We start from the raw sequence: 15,294 nt of genomic DNA, 5'->3' as shown, positions 1-15,294 counted from the left end.
TAATTTATAAACTTTGAAATTGTTTTATCTTCGGCGCAACAAAAATATTTCTCGAATTTCATTTGACTAAAAAACTAACAAGTAAACGCTGCTCGCTTATTATCCACACCTTTTTTACGCCATACGCATAACACTGATGATCAAATGGATAACTCGACACTGGCTAGAACACTCAAGATGGGTGAAAAGCCATTAAAAAGAAAAAGAAGATCATCAAATGACATAATTGCCGACATCCGGTGTTGAAAAAAAAAGTAAAGAAGTGCATGTAATTAATAAATAAATTTTATTATATTTTTTTAATTATGCAATAAATGTATCAATTTATTGCATATTGTTTATTAATACCTAAAAATGTATATTTTTAAAGAATATCACAGCTTTACAGCAAAATTGGTTTAATGTGCTTTTAAGCAATTTAATAACTTCATTTTGTGTAGTATTACAATTACATAGTTATAAGATGTATATGATCAATAATTATATTTTTTTATTATTATTATTGAGAAGTAAAATAATATAAATCGGAAAAAAATTGCCCAGTGCTGAAGAAATATAACATACTCCCTTACATACTGTCCAAAATGTATAAGATACTTTTATAAATCACGTTACGTGACGTTAGATCCGACGGATCCAATATTTCTCGATAGAGTACCGAAAGCCGATATATCGGATTTCGGTAACCAAAGGGTCATAACTGAATGTATCTTTTCAATGTCTAAAAGGTTTATTAAAACTTGCTAAACAGTTATCCCGCCTTTTATTTTTTTACTGACTTTTTCCATGTCGTGCTATTTATATGTAGCATTGAAATCGAAAATCATATTCTTGTCCATCGCCTGGGGGATAAGAAGAGTGTTAGAAATGTGAGATAGAAGTTTTTATTCAAATTTGAATATTTGTAATTTATGTATCATCAATAAAGGAATATAATTTTACTTAAAGAAAATCGATATAAAAAACAATACAATTTAATAGTTACAAATGTACAATACAGTTTAATAGTACAATACAGTTAAATGGATACAAAAAATAAAGATAACACCAATATATAATTATATAAGATCCCAATTTAAAATACAATGGAATTCAAAAGATAACAATATAACAAATAAATAAAATAAAAACGTTTTATTGAATTATTTAACTTTGTATATGAATCTATATATAACACGTTGACTGCCACGGCAATTTTCAGAATTCCGGTCTAAAAAGCCAATTCTTTAAAAATATCATTTTACATTACATTTTCTGTTCATTTATTAATAAATTTTCTGATCACGTAAGCCAGCATTGATTTTTTGTTCTCTTCCCATGCGCCATCTATCCATATTTGCATTGATATACTACGAATTTTATCATAGTTGCACGAATATGGCAAGTAAACACAGTATGAGATTTACGAGTTATCTCGTGCTGACATTCAACGTGTTAATAAAAAAAGGTAAACTAAGTTTTTTCTTGGACGCACTATGCTACACTACATTGTAACTACTGCAGTTTAGAATTCAAAATGCGAGATTTTTAAAATTTCCGTAGATGTGGTTAATAATTTTTTAAAACATTTTTTTAAGAATAAAATTATATGAAATGAAGTTATAGTTTTTTTTCGTAATTAAGAATTTAATGGTCTATTTACTATTTTGACAGTTTCCTAAAAATAAATAACTTTATAATGGACCTAACCGGTTCAAAAATATTTCGGAGCACCATGATTTCATAAATTTCTGCTTCACCTGATCATCGTCTTACGATGATACGTCTTAGATGGTCTAAAAAATGCAGATTTTTTTTTTTGCTTTTTGAAACTTTCAAATTACGAGTGCATTTTTGACTCCCTTCTGGAGTTTTTATTCCATTCCAACGGTTCTTTTTCATACCCTAACAAGAGTGCAGAAAATAGGAAAATGTGTACATTGAGTAAAAATATGAACTATGATTTTTTTGTTTTGAATATTGATGTGAGTGGATCAAAAAACATAGTCTTTTTATTTCTCAAAATAAAATGTGATTTTCTTAAATAGTAAAATTGACTTAACCTGCAATTTGAATATTTTATTGCTTCTGTATCTCAGACAATGCCCTCTGTTCGGCCAAAAATTGTAAAGCTGTGTAGTATTATTCAGATATAAAATACACGCGGGTATTTTAAATATTATACCATATACATAATATACGAGTTTACATATACATACGTACACACACAAGACACATTATAACGGAGAAAGAAGAAAGTCGCTCCGATCTCTCGCAGATACTGTAAGCGTGTTTCAATTTATTATGTGCTCAGTCTGTGTGCTCAGTATCAAACAGATTACATTCCGCGATGGCAAGAAGCTTTACTTTGCTAACAGGAATATTGATATGTTTTATATTGACATTGACCAGTATGTATTGATCATATATATATATTTTTTAAATTTGAAAGCCGTAATCGTATAGTTTTCAAGTAATTGAGTTTTTAATTTATGTGTGATTTTGTATTTTTTTCTGACGCGGAAATATAGGAAAAGTGTTTCATCTTTAAAAATAGGGAAGCAATAATTATTTCGTATGAATTTAACTATCGGTGCAATAATCATTTTAACCCATGAATAAAAAAAAAAGCCCTATTTTTCAAAATAAATATAATTAAAATGATATGATTTCAGATAAATATGATTTGAATAGACAACATATTATACAAGTATATTGTTTTTTTTTATGGATACTTAAAATGATTTTTATTTATTAATACTATTTACATGAAATGTTACGTCAACATATCAATGAAAATAATATTATAAACTCAATAATTCGAGGAATTTTCATAAATCATCTTCGCTTTGTGTTGTTCATATACAAAATTAAAGATAATAATGATCAAATAAATGCGGTAAATACACGTCGCGAACTTCACATACTTACATACTGGTGTAGTAATTATTATTTAATATTTATTTCAGGTGTACGAACTGGTAATTTGGTAAAAAGGAGTTTACGAAATACCGTTAGCTGCTTAGAAGACGGCAAGTTTTACAGGTATACAGACTTTTTATTCTACTTTCTACGTGTGTGCGGATATACCGAGCCATATTATATATTTTATGGCAATGTTAGATTGAATTTTAGCACCAATATAATAAAATGTAACATCGCAACGGTGTGAACTCGGATCAGTTTTCTAAATAAACATAAAATGACTTGTATTGACAAACATAACACGCCGCGATCCGACTTGAGTTTCCCGCTAAAGGTTATTATGTAAACATGCCTACAATTATGGAAATGCTATTTCCGTGATTTATTTTTATCGGGAAATTACAATTATATACAGATATTACGGTTTATACGAGTTTCTATAACCATTTAATATACGTTTCTATAAAGTTATGCTTAAATATTTGCTCGTAAATCCTCGAGTGAGGAGTCATTTATGGTAATATTTTATTGCAAGCTTAACATGTAGGAAGTTATTTAGATGGAAAGGTATTAAGGTATTTGCAGAGCTTGCGATCTGTCATTGGCTGGTTTAAGTGATCACTTTATACACTGTGTAATATTCACCATTCTACTCATGATTAACAATCGACACTCGAAAAGTTGTACGTATCTGTATATATTGCAATTTTTTGGAAAAATTATGTCGTCTATGAAGTGTATTCTGAAAAAAAAACAAGTTGTCTTATGACTTACAACTTTTAAACAACGAAATTTATATAACGTGACGGTCAATCATGGGTGGATGCAAAGATAATGGGTGAATGTTACACATTGCATATAATGATCACTTAAACCAGCCAATGACAGGTCGTAGGACATTAACCTCGTCATTTATGTTAAAATATAGATCAAATCTTTAAAATATAATAATTTATAGTTAATCTGTATTTATCAAATTTCCGTACACAATAATAATAATAAAGTATTTTCTAAAATAATTTCGCTAAGTGAGCGTAGCGTATATTATTAAGTATAAATAATATACTTATTATCTTAATTATAGATACATATTATGTAAAGCTTTATGGTTTGGTATTAGAAATTTAACTGTCTTATGCCTGCCTAATCTTACAGAAAGTAATTTATTTGTAAATGTTCTATTATTTATTTTTAGACATATTTGCCGATTAATGATATTAGCTTTGACATGTCTTATGGCAGCCTAAAATTACAGAAAGTAATTTATTTGTAAATGTTTTATTATTTATTTTTAGACATATTTGCCGATTAATGATATTAGCTTTGACATGTCTTATGGCAGCCTAAAATTACAGAAAGTAATTTATTTGTAAATGTTTTATTATTTATTTTTAGACATATTTGCCGATTAATGATATTAGCTTTGACATGTCTTATGGCAGCCTAAAATTACAGAAAGTAATGTATTTGTAATTGTTTAATTATTTATTTTTAGGTATATGTGCCAATCAATGATATTAGCTTTGACATGTCTTATGGCAGCCTAAAATTACAGAAAGTAATGTATTTGTAATTGTGTAATTATTTATTTTTAGGTATATGTGCCAATCAATGATATTAGCTTTGACATGTCTTATGGCAGCCTAAAATTACAGAAAGTAATGTATTTGTAATTTTTTAATGATTTATTTTTAGGCATATGTGCCAATCAATGATATTAGCTTTGACATGTCGCTCACTCCTTTCAAGAACGTCATAAATCAAAAAACTTGATTTTTCAGTAGAACGTTTTTAAAATTTAAAAATAAAACACAATTTATTAAAAATAAATATCAAGCCACTTATTGAACCTTTTACTGTGCAACAGATCTTTTTAGGTACAACCTGAAGGTTTTTTCTCCATTTGAAAAATATTTAGTATATTTAAAAAAATAATTAAACTATGCATTTTCTTAAAAATGCAAAAACCACATTTTCTGCCCTGTAGCGGGTAAATATTAAGTTAAAAATATGTCTCTTTTGCTGGGATATTGTACATTTTCTGGGCATTCCGAAAACATGCACAATTGAAAATTGACGATTTTTGATTTACTACGTTCTTGAAAGGAGTGAGCGATGTGTTATGCCAGCCTAATCTTACAGAATGTAATTTATTTGTAATTGTTTTATTATTTATTTTTGGGCATATTTGCCAATCTATGATATTAGCTTTGACATGTTGCTCACTGCTTTCAACAACGTCATATTTAAAAAATCATCAATTTTCAGTAATGCATGTTTTTGGAATGCCCAGAAAATGTACTATTTCCCAGAAAAAGTGACATATTTTTAACTTAATATTTACCCGCTACAGGGCAGAAAATGTTGTTTTTGCATTTTGAAGAAAAGGTATTCTATAATTATTTTTTAAAATTTACTAAATACTTTCAAATTGGAGAAAAAACATTCGGGTTGTACCTAAAAATATTTGTTGCACAGTAAAAAGTTCAATAAGTGGCTTGATATATATTTTTAATACATTTTATTATATCTTTAAACTTTAAGAACGATCTCCTGAAAAACCAAGTTTTTTGATTTATGTCGTTGTTGAAAGGAGTGAGCGATGTTTTATCCCAGCCTAATCTTACAGAAAGTAATGTATTTATAACTGTTTTATTTTTGCCAATTATGAAATTAGCTTTGACATGTCTTATACCTGCCTAATCTTCTTCTTCTTGGTGTAGGCCTCATGGCCTGTTTTTAAGAGGGATTAGTCTCCTGCGATGTCGATTCCCAGCTATCGATCCATCTCTTTGGTGGTCTGCCCGAAAGTTATCTACCATAGGGTTGGCCGTACAGTACGATGTGGGGGAGTCTGGATGGTTTCATTCTCCTCACATGCGCATACCATTGACTCTTTCCCCACCTAATGACATCTTCGATGTCGCATATTTCCCTGATCCTGGCGTTTCTTATTCTATCTTGAAGACTTTTGCCTGATATGCTTCTTAGAGTCTTCATTTCTTTCTCTAGTCGCGTTTTTTTGCCTAATATTACAGAAAGTAATTAATTCGTAATTTTGTTTGTTTGTTTAATCATTTATTTGTAAGCACACCTGCCAAATAATCATTCATAACACAGGAGTAATATTCCATTTTCTGTAATACTATTTATTACACATTTTTTTTACATAAAAATGAAAGTAACATGTTCTCATTGGATTTTCCTATTGATATTATTTAATTTATCAGTTTTTTCAGTGAAAATAAAATTCCTATTATTTTAATTTATAGAAATCCTCAAAGACTGCCTAGCAAGATATGGACGAATAATGAATGCTCTAAATATTATTTATGCCTTGATGAAGAAGTTTTTGAATTCAAATGCTCAGTGGGACTACTTTTTGATGTCAGTAGACAAATATGCGATTTCAAAGCCAATGTTCACAATTGCGATATTACAGCAGGTAAGTAACTCAAGGCTGAGATAAGCATTATCAATAAAATTAAGAAAGGTGTGTTCAGATGGTTTGGACACGTGAAACGTATGAGTGAGGAAAGAACGGTCAAACAAATTTATGAGGCGAATGTAGTTGGAAAAAGAAGAAGAGGAAGACCGAGGAAAACTTGGAATAATCAGGTATGTCAAATACTTGAAAGCGGCCGGGTTAGGAGTCGTAATAATCGTCGGGTATGTATGAGGAGATGCATGAATGTGAAAAAGGCGAAGAATGTTTGCAAAGACAGAGTGGTTTGGCGTTCGATTCTCTCTGCCTACCACTGTGGAGTTAGTTAGTTAGTTAAGTAAAAAAGTAACTAAATCATACCGATATACTAAAATTTAAATAACTTAAATTAATTTCTAATGTGTGGTTTAATTCAAAATTTGTAGAGGTCCAGGTTCCAAAACCACTTTTGGAAGATGCAGATTGTCCCGATCCATCGGAATTAGGTTGTGCCGATGGGACCTGCCTGCCAAATGAGTACTTTTGCGATGGATCCATAGATTGCCCCGACTCGTCCGATGAGGTATAAAGTATCGATGATCTATGCATACATATAAGGTTGCTTTATGATAATAATAAACACAGATCTAATGTCTATGATAATAATATAGGGTTGGTGTGATGTGCATCATGACCCGAATGCTGCAGAATCTTGCAATTTGCAAACATGTATATTACCAGACTGTTTTTGTTCCAAAGATGGTACAATCATTCCAGGAAATCTAGACGCTAACCAGGTAAATAAAACATACCAAATCTAAAATATTATCTAACCAATTAAAATATAAAATATATAAAGCTGTCCAAATCAAACGTCCCTAAAAAACTTTTTTGTGTGGCCAAGCTGGTGGGCGCTGGATCATAGTTTAAAAAAAAGAGATATAATTGCGTTTTTATTATTTACACAAATATTTCAGTTTCATACTATTTCTGTGAGCCTAAGCGACTCATTATTAGAAATAGGTATCAAATTGTGGTAGAGTGGGTTCGAACCGAGAAACTCTGACTTAAGAGTCCGCGACAATAACCACGGGACCACAACCCAACACAGTTTTTAACATATCTCCCATTTCCGCATTCGCAGCATTGAGTATGAAAATTTTCCAAGTTTACATGTATAATTTTCCTGATCATTTAACTGACCAATGTGTTTTTGACAATTTCAATATTGGAAGTGCAAAGACATCTCTCGGGATAATTGTGACAAACTAAGATATGTTCATTTTCACCAATAAATGTGTAGTGTGCTTGGCACCACCACATTAATAGATTCCTGGGAGTTAAATTATTAAATTCATACATTTTTACTATAAATCTGTATATTTTAAATTTAAATACGAAAAGGCAAAGTGGGTTCCGAATTGTTTATTTTTATATTATTCCCAACAGTTCAATGATATGGAATCACAGTGTTTCAGCACACTAGATTCAGGATTAAATCCTGACAACACATGCCACGTAAGGTTTACATTGCTATTATATAATTTATGAAAAATTTCAAAAAAACTTAACGTCACTCCACTGGAGTAGCATTTGTACAGTGAAATAGAAAATTATACCTGTATTATTTTGGGAGCAACTACCAGATAGCCACATTTTTAATATGACCCTTGTATGAATTGATGTTGGACACCTTGATAAAGAGTATCATAAGTTATTTCAAAATGATTCCTACTTGTATCTATTTATAGGTGCCTCAGATGATAACTGTAACATTTGATGACGCCATTAATTTTGAGAATTGGGATTTGTACACTGAGAAATTATTTACACCAGACAGAAAGAATCCAAATGGTTGTCCAATTCACGCAACATTTTATGTGTCTCATCAATACACAAACTACATGCAAGTTCAGAAAATGTGGAACAATGGTCATGAAATAGCAGTTCACTCCATTACGTAAGCTAAAAGCAGTGCTTAATAGATGTCAACTCTTATAACAAAATTATATTAATTAACATTTTGACGTTTTAGCCATAGAGGACCAGAAGAATGGTGGTCTCGAAACGCGACAATAGAAGATTGGTTCGATGAAATGGTTGGAATGGCAAATATTGTCAATAAATTTGCTAATGTTCGCATGGAGGATTTAAGGTATAAATAAAAATACATACATCAATAAAATTATTGCGATTCAAAAAATCTAAATGGGTATAATTCATTTTAGAGGAATGCGAGTCCCATTTTTGCGTGTCGGATGGAATAGACAATTTCTAATGATGAAAGAGTTCGGTTTTGTATATGACTCTTCAATGACGGCACCATTTTCTGACCCACCACTATGGCCTTATACGCTCGATCACAAGATGCCACATAAATGTACAGGTATGGAAGCCCCCATAATTTTCAAAATACATAATATTCACTAAATAAAATAAGTGAATTTTCAATATAAAAAAATAATACACTTGTTTAAGACCACTTTTTTGAGTTTATCAATGTAAACACAACTAGTTTCGAGAACTACAGATGTTCTCATTAAGGTGAAAATACAAACAGATGATAAGAACATCTGTAGTTCTCAAAATTACTTCATTATGTTATTCCACAAAGTAAACGACAAATCAATTAAAAATATAAGTGAATTTTATCCAATACGAGGCATTAAAATTTTTGCAAAATTAAAAATTCTGAGTGTAATAACAAAGATTTTATATTAAATGTTTTTGCTAATTGAGTAAACACATTACATTCTTTCTAGGACTGTTTTTTTCCTCAGTCTTTTTCCTCCAACCAACTACATATTGCGCATATGTAGAGAAAAGTTAGAGGATTATGTAAATTATTGATTATAACAATACGAAATAGATAACAAAACAATATTAAAAATAAAAAGTAATGTAGGGTCTAGAAAATTACTATGAATTTTTATTTGTTAAACATGTACATAATCATTTAATAATGCAGGAAATGGTCAGAACTGTCCTTCGAGGAGTTATCCAGGAATATGGGAAATGGTGATGAATCAACTCACAGTCAGTGAATACACGTGTGCCATGGTAGACTCGTGTCCACCCAACATGAATGGGGAAGAAGTTTACAGAATGCTCATAGCCAACTTCAAGAGGCACTACCTAACCAACAGGGCGCCATTAGGACTGTATTTCCATACAGCTTGGTTTAAGAAACCTGAATATTTGTCCGCCTTCACGGTAAGAGCGTTTGTGCACTACATGAAATTTTACCATTCGGCACTTCAGTTAGCATATAATACAGATGATTGGCTTGGATTGGTTTGTGCTTTTGTCTTTTTTTCTTGGATCGGTGTGCTCGATCGGTGCGTGATCACGGTGCGCGTAAATTCGATTACGCTAAACTGTCGTAGTCGCTTTTATTTTTCAAAACCGGACTGCCGGATGGTAAAATTCCGGATAGTGCACAAGCCCCCTAATGATCTATTTACTTTTTAAATTAAACATTAATTTATATGTATTTTTTTTAAATATTGAACTTGACTATATGCTTAATTTTTTATTATTTTAAGCTTAGTTTATACAGGCAAATCAAACATTGGATATTCCAATTAGGACTATTTTAATAAAAGTTATTTCTGTCGTTTAACAGTGACATGAATATGTATTACTTTTGACATTGAAAAAAAACTAAAAAAAACATATTGGAAACAAAAAAAAATTTGTAGATTTTCTTTACTAAGTCGATAATTTTTTTTATATACTATGGAACGGGGCTACTTAAACTTTGATGTGTTACTTGAGCCCATACAATCTGTATTTGGTCTACAATAATGAACGTATCGTGACAATAAGTCGCTCACTCCTTTCAAGAACGTCATAAATCAAAAATTGACAATTTTCACTTGTGTATGTTTTCGGAATGCATAGAAAATGTACTATATCCCAGCAAAAGCGGCATATTTTTAACTTAATATTTACCCGCTACAAGGCAGAAAGTGTTGTTTTTGCATTTTGAAGAAAAGGTATTGTTTAATTATTTTTTTAAATAAACTAAATATTTTACAAATGGAGAAAAAATCTTCTGGTTTTACCTAAAAAGATCTGTTGCACACTAAAAAGTTCAGTAAGTGGCTTGATATTTATTTTTAATACATTGTATTATATTTTTAAACTTTAAAAACGTTCTACTGAAAAATCTAGTTTTTTGATTTATGACGTTCTTGAAAGGAGTGAGCGAAGTGTCACCTGTCAGGGAAACAATGAACCATGTCGATACGTTCATTATTGTAGACCAAATACAGATCTAAATATCTTTTTTGTACTGGGCTCAAATAACACATCAAAGTTCAAGAAGCCCCGTTGTACGGTACAAAAGTTGAAAAAAATGAGGTTTATATTATTCATTGAAAATAAATAATTGAACTTTTATTAATATAAAATTGTGTTTTCAGAAATTCCTGGATGAAATTCTTAAAATGCCAGATGTATATTTTGTAACAAATTATCAAGCAATTCAATGGATGCGTCATCCCACTCCGACCAATCAGTTGAGTCAGTTTGAGCCTTGGCAATGCACGAAACAACCATTTGAAGCAATGGAAATTGCTTGCAACTTACCCAATACTTGTAAACTCCACTCGCGAGTGTTGCAACAGGATAGATACATGACAACGTGCAATGAATGCCCCCCGCAGTATCCGTGGCTAAGAAATGAATTCGGATTAGACTGAAATATTAATTAGACCTATTTAGCGTAAATAAAACGAATTATTGTAAAGTTATATGGTGACATCCAGATTACACTGGCCTACAATTTACAACATTTATTTTGTAACTTGCACGAAAATACCTGTTCTTTATGCACTTTGCATAGCTGAATTAAAAAACGAAAGCAAAAAAAATGTAGCACGTCTGATTTTTTAGTTATGGATATTTTTAATTCTGATATTGACTAAAGTTTATCTTATTATTTATGTATTAATAAGTTAATATATTTCCACTGTTACTCCATAATTATCAATACTTTTTTGAATCCCATAGACTTTAGACTGAAACATGTCTAGATACCAACAACTATTGCGGTTTCAACGTATGGGGTCCATAAAAACAATAATATGACTGTAACATCAAAATTTGACACGATACAAGCTTGTTACCATATCGACTTTGAATAAGAACAATTAACTTAGTCCAAATCAGTCATCAAAATTGCAGTTACAATCTCATTGTTGGCCAGTGTTATTTTATGAATAATTTTGCAACGCAATATTATAGAGGAATGTGATTCTTTGTCTACCTCTTGAGATCCAATCATTAGTCTTTATTTAGCCGTGAAACACTGATAGATACTAACACTCTCGAAAGCATTAAAGTGATTAAGGCTATAAAAAGTTAAATGAATAAATTATGTACATAGGTGTTATATAAAATAAATAAAATAAAAATTCACAAGCTTTTTCTTCATTTATTTGTAAAAAGTAGATTCAACAGTGATAAGTCATCATTAACCCTAGATAACTAAACATTCGTCCACGCGACGACGCCCTTCTCCGAAAAAGTAAGTGCACTTACTTCCCTGCACCCCGCACCCGCCAGGCTTTGTTTACGGAAAAGTAATTTATTGTTAAATGTCTCTTATATTCATTCCTAATGATCCAAACTTAAGTGTCATGTAACCAGTTACTATTTTTGATAAATAATTTTGATAATTTTCAGGTTTGTAATTGCGTAGTCCGCCTGACTAATGTTTAGTTGGTATGTATCTACAAATATAGCTTGGTTATCTAAGGTTAAAATAAATCGGATTGAAAACAATAATGAACTTTATAAAAAATAAACTAACCAGGATGAAAACATAAATTGTATCAGAAAATATTTCATTGTATTTCCAACATTAGTAGAAAAAAAGGAAAAGTAAGTTTCTGCTCATTCTGACATTACAGTATACTGGCAGTTACTAATTACTAAATTATTAGAATTTAACATTTATATCTTTATTCTGAAATGAACTCTTCAATCTGATCAGATGTATAAATATCAATCAATCAAAACCCTCATCCGCACCCGATGGTGCAAAGGATACTGCGTCATATAAACGAAGTGTTATCTTGATCATTAATACATGAATGAAAGGTGATCAGCCCTCCGCTTCAGGTACCAGTCCAGGGTAATATTGAATAAATATTAGAGTGAAAAAATCTCTAATATTTATTTGACCCCCCCTGGGATTTGAATCCGGGACCTCCAGTACGGACGGTAGCCGCCACTGAGGCGTACAAATAAACACACTCAATAACAGGATTTAAGAAATAAGGTATGTGGTTAAAAAAAAAATAGCATACAACAGTTTTAATAAGTAGGTACTTAAATATATATAAATTAAACATTCGAATGGATTTTCTCATAAATCTTCAGACAAATCCAGCATAAATTTGTATTGAAGTATTATACGAGCGGAATATTATACGAACATTGTACATTTCATTAAAAAAATATTTTGAAAAACTAAATTATCTTTGCGGATAGAAATTGCATTACAAGCATTACGCGTCCTGAGCGTTGAAAGGGTTTTGTATTGCCTCCATACCATCGACGGGACAAATAAGCACTACTGAAGTTCCTCTGCATACAACAAGCCCCAGTGGTCGAGTGTCTTCAACTAGCTTGTAAGGGTCATCTGGATCTAAAATGCACATTTGATTACTTAAATTATCAAATCTTGATACTCATTTTAGCAGTTGTATATATAACAGGTACAGTTGAAGGCAAGCGGGCAAGAGGACGGTCTCCAACAAGATGGACAGACCAAATAAAGGAATTAACCGGATCCTCGCTAAACGCTGCCATCAAGTTGGCCCAGGACCGGGAAGAATGGAGAGGACTTGTGCACCAAGTGCCTGACATTCCAGAAGACCACGACGCTCAGCATTGAGCAAAAAGATGAAGAAGAAGATATAACCAAAGGGACAATCCAATCTTGATATATAAAAACTTAAAGTTACTTCCGGTACGTGGAATATTGTGGATGAGTATCATCATTGAACAACAAACTAGACAAAAATATCGAAATCTTCTAGTTCACAACCATGATACACGATTTACACACAACGAAGGTGTGATAGTCCCAAGAATTAACAGTAAATATGGGAGTCGAACACTGCAATATATCGTTCCGAACATTTTAAATTTGTTGCCGACGGATGTTAGAGGTCAAAATAAAATATGGAACAAAGGCAAAATAAAGGAATGGGTAAATGACCAAGAGTTAATTTTATGAAAATTATAAAATGGTTTATGTCCTTAATTTTTTCTCTCTTTTATGTGTGTATATTAGGTTAAAATGGTTAAAAACAGTAAAAATGTATGTAAAAAGAACTCCACCGACAAGACACAAGGTGGCTTGGGGTGTCTGCAATTTTTTTATATGTTTAAAATTTTTCATTAAAAAAATGTATACAATTTTTGTATATAAAAACAATAATAAAAAAAAAATTAGCGCATAATCGGTTGCATCACAACTGTACTCTATGATCATAAAAAAATTAATAATCTTGGATGATTTATATAGCGCCATTTTTGTAAAATACCACCTCAATGGCACTTACACAGATATGGATTATGATATAAAAATGATAATGAGATATAAAAAAAAACATATCAAAGAAAAACGTCGTCAATCGGCTGAGTCTGAAGGGGGAAAGGGAGCCGCCGTATTATTACGCCTTCATCTCGGTCTTCTTGGGCTGGAGCATAGCCAAGATGTTGGGCAGGACGCGTCCCTGTGTAATGATAATGCCGGAGAGCAGCTTATTGACCTCCCGTCATAGTGGATAGTCAACTGCAGATGGCGGGGGGTGATGCTGGATATCATAGTATTCATATGACATACAAAAGTACTCAATGTGTTCAAATGATGTTTTCAAATGTTTCTTAAATAAGTGAATATAATCCAGGATGCGGAGCTCACATACAGATGAAAGAGTCTCAACTTAATAAAAGCTTTCTTCATCTCGCCATAAATGTGTCTAGTGAACTCTCGCATACTGCGTTTCGAGTTTGATTAATATATCTAGAAGTTTAAAGAATTTCAGTAATGTGGTTGTCGATCATGGGTAGAATTGGTGAATGTTACACGTGTGTAAAGTGAACACTTAACCCAGCCTATGGTGGCTAAAAATGATAGTAAATAAGCTTACTTTTGCATGAATATATATATGTTGTGTAACTTTATATGGAACGTCGCGTTACATACATGGTCATTGACACTTTTTTCATTGATCAAAGTATTAATGATGGAGCATGCAGTCAATAATATATAACCACCGGTTATCAATCAAATGAACTAAGAAAAAATCAGTTGTACAATGCTCTAATAACTTTTTGTTAAGATTGTTTATTACTAAAATACCTTACCTCTTAAAAATTCAGTTGTATTATCTAATACGAGATTCAATAGTGGATCATATCCCTTTAGAATTCCGGCAGCCTCTCGCCCGCCAGCAAACTTGACTCTGATGCTTTTTTCCAAGTATTTGCTGAGGTCCAGAATCGATTCTTTGCGCCTTTTTTCTTTTCCATCGCCACCCCCAGTCTTAAAATACAAATAATTTAAATATGCATACCTATTTTTGATAGTGAGCCGCTTAGGCTCACAGAAAAAGTAGGAAATTGAATTATTTTTGTAAATAATAAAACCACAAATATTTCTCTTTAAAAATGTTTAAATATTTAAATTAATTAACCTTATTTTTATCTCCACTCGAGTCTTTTGCATTCATTTTTCAGGAAAACAGAATATCTAGGAATAAATACGCGTTATAGTTATTGTCAACGAAAAAATCTAATTAACTACCTAAGTAATTTGCCGGTATTTTCAGTCGCGTTGGTTTTTGACAATAATGATAATATGACAATGTTTTGTTAGGTTATGTTTGGTTTAATTTCATGTTTTTCTATGGTCAAATTATAAATGTTCATGAATGGACTTACAG

The 15,294-nt window shown here is 31.3% G+C and overlaps 2 protein-coding genes across 2 annotated transcripts; one reads left to right on the top strand and one right to left on the bottom strand.

The window, feature by feature from the left end:
- Positions 1-2,268: 2,268 nt before the first annotated feature.
- Positions 2,269-12,808, top strand: LOC148304305 (chitin deacetylase 1-like). The gene is made up of 10 exons (XM_088268733.1): positions 2,269-2,390; positions 2,949-3,024; positions 6,177-6,349; positions 6,775-6,911; positions 7,000-7,125; positions 8,080-8,288; positions 8,364-8,483; positions 8,557-8,714; positions 9,297-9,541; positions 10,756-12,808. The coding sequence occupies exons 1-10, from the start codon at positions 2,330-2,332 to the stop codon at positions 11,032-11,034; spliced, it is 1,584 nt and encodes a 527-aa protein (XP_088124859.1). The 5' UTR covers positions 2,269-2,329; the 3' UTR covers positions 11,035-12,808.
- LOC148304304 (U6 snRNA-associated Sm-like protein LSm7) lies at positions 11,749-15,232 on the bottom strand. Its single transcript, XM_088268734.1, has 3 exons — positions 15,046-15,232; positions 14,717-14,894; positions 11,749-12,986 (listed from the first exon to the last, which is right to left on the bottom strand). Exons 1-3 carry the CDS (start codon positions 15,079-15,081, stop codon positions 12,847-12,849), a joined length of 354 nt encoding a protein of 117 aa, XP_088124860.1. The 5' UTR covers positions 15,082-15,232; the 3' UTR covers positions 11,749-12,846.
- Between the last annotated feature and the right edge of the window lie 62 nt (positions 15,233-15,294).

Source organism: Brachycentrus maculatus, unplaced genomic scaffold (genome assembly GCF_059751285.1).
Source record: "Brachycentrus maculatus isolate JH-2025_06_01 unplaced genomic scaffold, ASM5975128v1 h1tg000326l, whole genome shotgun sequence".
Taxonomy (NCBI): Eukaryota; Metazoa; Arthropoda; class Insecta; order Trichoptera; family Brachycentridae; genus Brachycentrus; species Brachycentrus maculatus.
The sequence above is the reverse complement of the archived record's forward strand: the minus strand, read 5'-3'. Positions and strand labels throughout refer to the sequence as shown.

Coding starts and splice junctions, on each gene's coding strand:
- LOC148304305 (XM_088268733.1), top strand. CDS start 2,330: ATGGCAAGAAGCTTTACTTTGCTAACAGGAATATTGATATGTTTTATA. Junction 7,126..8,079: donor GAAATCTAGACGCTAACCAG/GTAAATAAAACA, acceptor ATCTATTTATAG/GTGCCTCAGATGATAACTGT. Junction 9,542..10,755: donor AATATTTGTCCGCCTTCACG/GTAAGAGCGTTT, acceptor TTGTGTTTTCAG/AAATTCCTGGATGAAATTCT.
- LOC148304304 (XM_088268734.1), bottom strand. CDS start 15,081: ATGAATGCAAAAGACTCGAGTGGAGATAAAAATAAG. Junction 14,895..15,045: donor CGAGTGGAGATAAAAATAAG/GTTAATTAATTT, acceptor TTGTATTTTAAG/ACTGGGGGTGGCGATGGAAA. Junction 12,987..14,716: donor TACAACTGAATTTTTAAGAG/GTAAGGTATTTT, acceptor TGTGCATTTTAG/ATCCAGATGACCCTTACAAG.